We start from the raw sequence: 1,085 nt of genomic DNA, 5'->3' as shown, positions 1-1,085 counted from the left end.
TCACGCGTTGTACTGGACAAAGTCGACTCTAGCTTTGAGAACCGACCACCGAAGATCTTCATTGGCAACACCGTGAGTGGTTCTTCACATCGTAGTAGCTCATTGAGAGCGGTGAACCAAGGAGGAGAGGGTGCTCGCCAGCATCACAAGCCGGCTCCTGTACAACTGCTCGAAGCACGAAACCACTCCACGAATGTTGATTACCGTCAGATACGAGTAACGTGGCGATGTGTCGGTCAGCACTCTCGAAGTAGAGGTTCATGCGTGGGACACCGGAAATATAATATCCCATAATCTCACGAAAAGCGGTGGGGACACTATCGAGATGGACGCCAAGGCGTGGATCACCCTCTAGGATGCAAGGGTCGCCAAAGTCCTTCAGGGCACGCTGCATAATGTCAGTAGCCTGCAATATGCGTGGTGTGAGCCAGCCTCTCATATAGTTAGCAACCCCCGTCCAACTTCTCAGCCACGCAGTACGGTACTCCCTGACCGATTGCTTGCGCCGTTTGCCTTTCTTGTTCTTGGCATAGAAAGGAAGGCCCTTAGAGAACGTTGACAGCGCATTTTCGACAGCGGCCTCCGTCAAGACTGTGCGCGATGGAGATGGCGTGACACCAGTGGACGAGATACGCATACCACAGAAGTCAATGGCTGGAGTCGGCCCCTCCTGCTTTTGGTCGTTGGTGTTGAAATTCAGCTTGTGGAGAATCTTTTTAGCAACAACCATAGCTTGACGGATGGCATCATCAGAATCTCCGCAGAACAACAAGTCGTCCTGATAGCAGATGACTGTAACCGGTATTTGCCGTTTGTCCAAGGCCGGCTGGATCAATTCCGTCACAATCTTAAGAGTCCCCAGACCAAAAAGTAGGCTGCTGAACTTCCAACCTTGCACCAACGTCGTGAACCGATAATGATGCAAACGCCTAGTAGATGGGTCCTTTGCAGCAACTGCGAAGAGGCGAGAAAGGGCAGGGCCAACATGAATACTGTAGAATGCATGTTGAAGATCGAGCCGACCAAAAGAATAGGTACGGTCCGACGGAATGTCCTGGACTGGAGCAAAGCCGTAGTCAAGAACT

The 1,085-nt window shown here is 51.6% G+C and overlaps 1 protein-coding gene across 1 annotated transcript; it reads right to left on the bottom strand.

Annotated features, from left to right (window-relative positions):
• Window positions 1-58: 58 nt before the first annotated feature.
• Window positions 59-730, bottom strand: Pmar_PMAR026193 (hypothetical protein; the record flags this gene model as incomplete). Its single annotated transcript, XM_002774276.1, has 1 exon — window positions 59-730. One exon carries the CDS (start codon window positions 728-730, stop codon window positions 59-61), a length of 672 nt encoding a protein of 223 aa, XP_002774322.1.
• Window positions 731-1,085: the final 355 nt, after the last annotated feature.

Source organism: Perkinsus marinus (genome assembly GCF_000006405.1).
Source record: "Perkinsus marinus ATCC 50983 genomic scaffold scf_1104296958512, whole genome shotgun sequence".
In the NCBI taxonomy this organism is placed as follows: domain Eukaryota; phylum Perkinsozoa; order Perkinsida; family Perkinsidae; genus Perkinsus; species Perkinsus marinus.
This window is presented reverse-complemented; position numbering and strand designations above follow the sequence as displayed.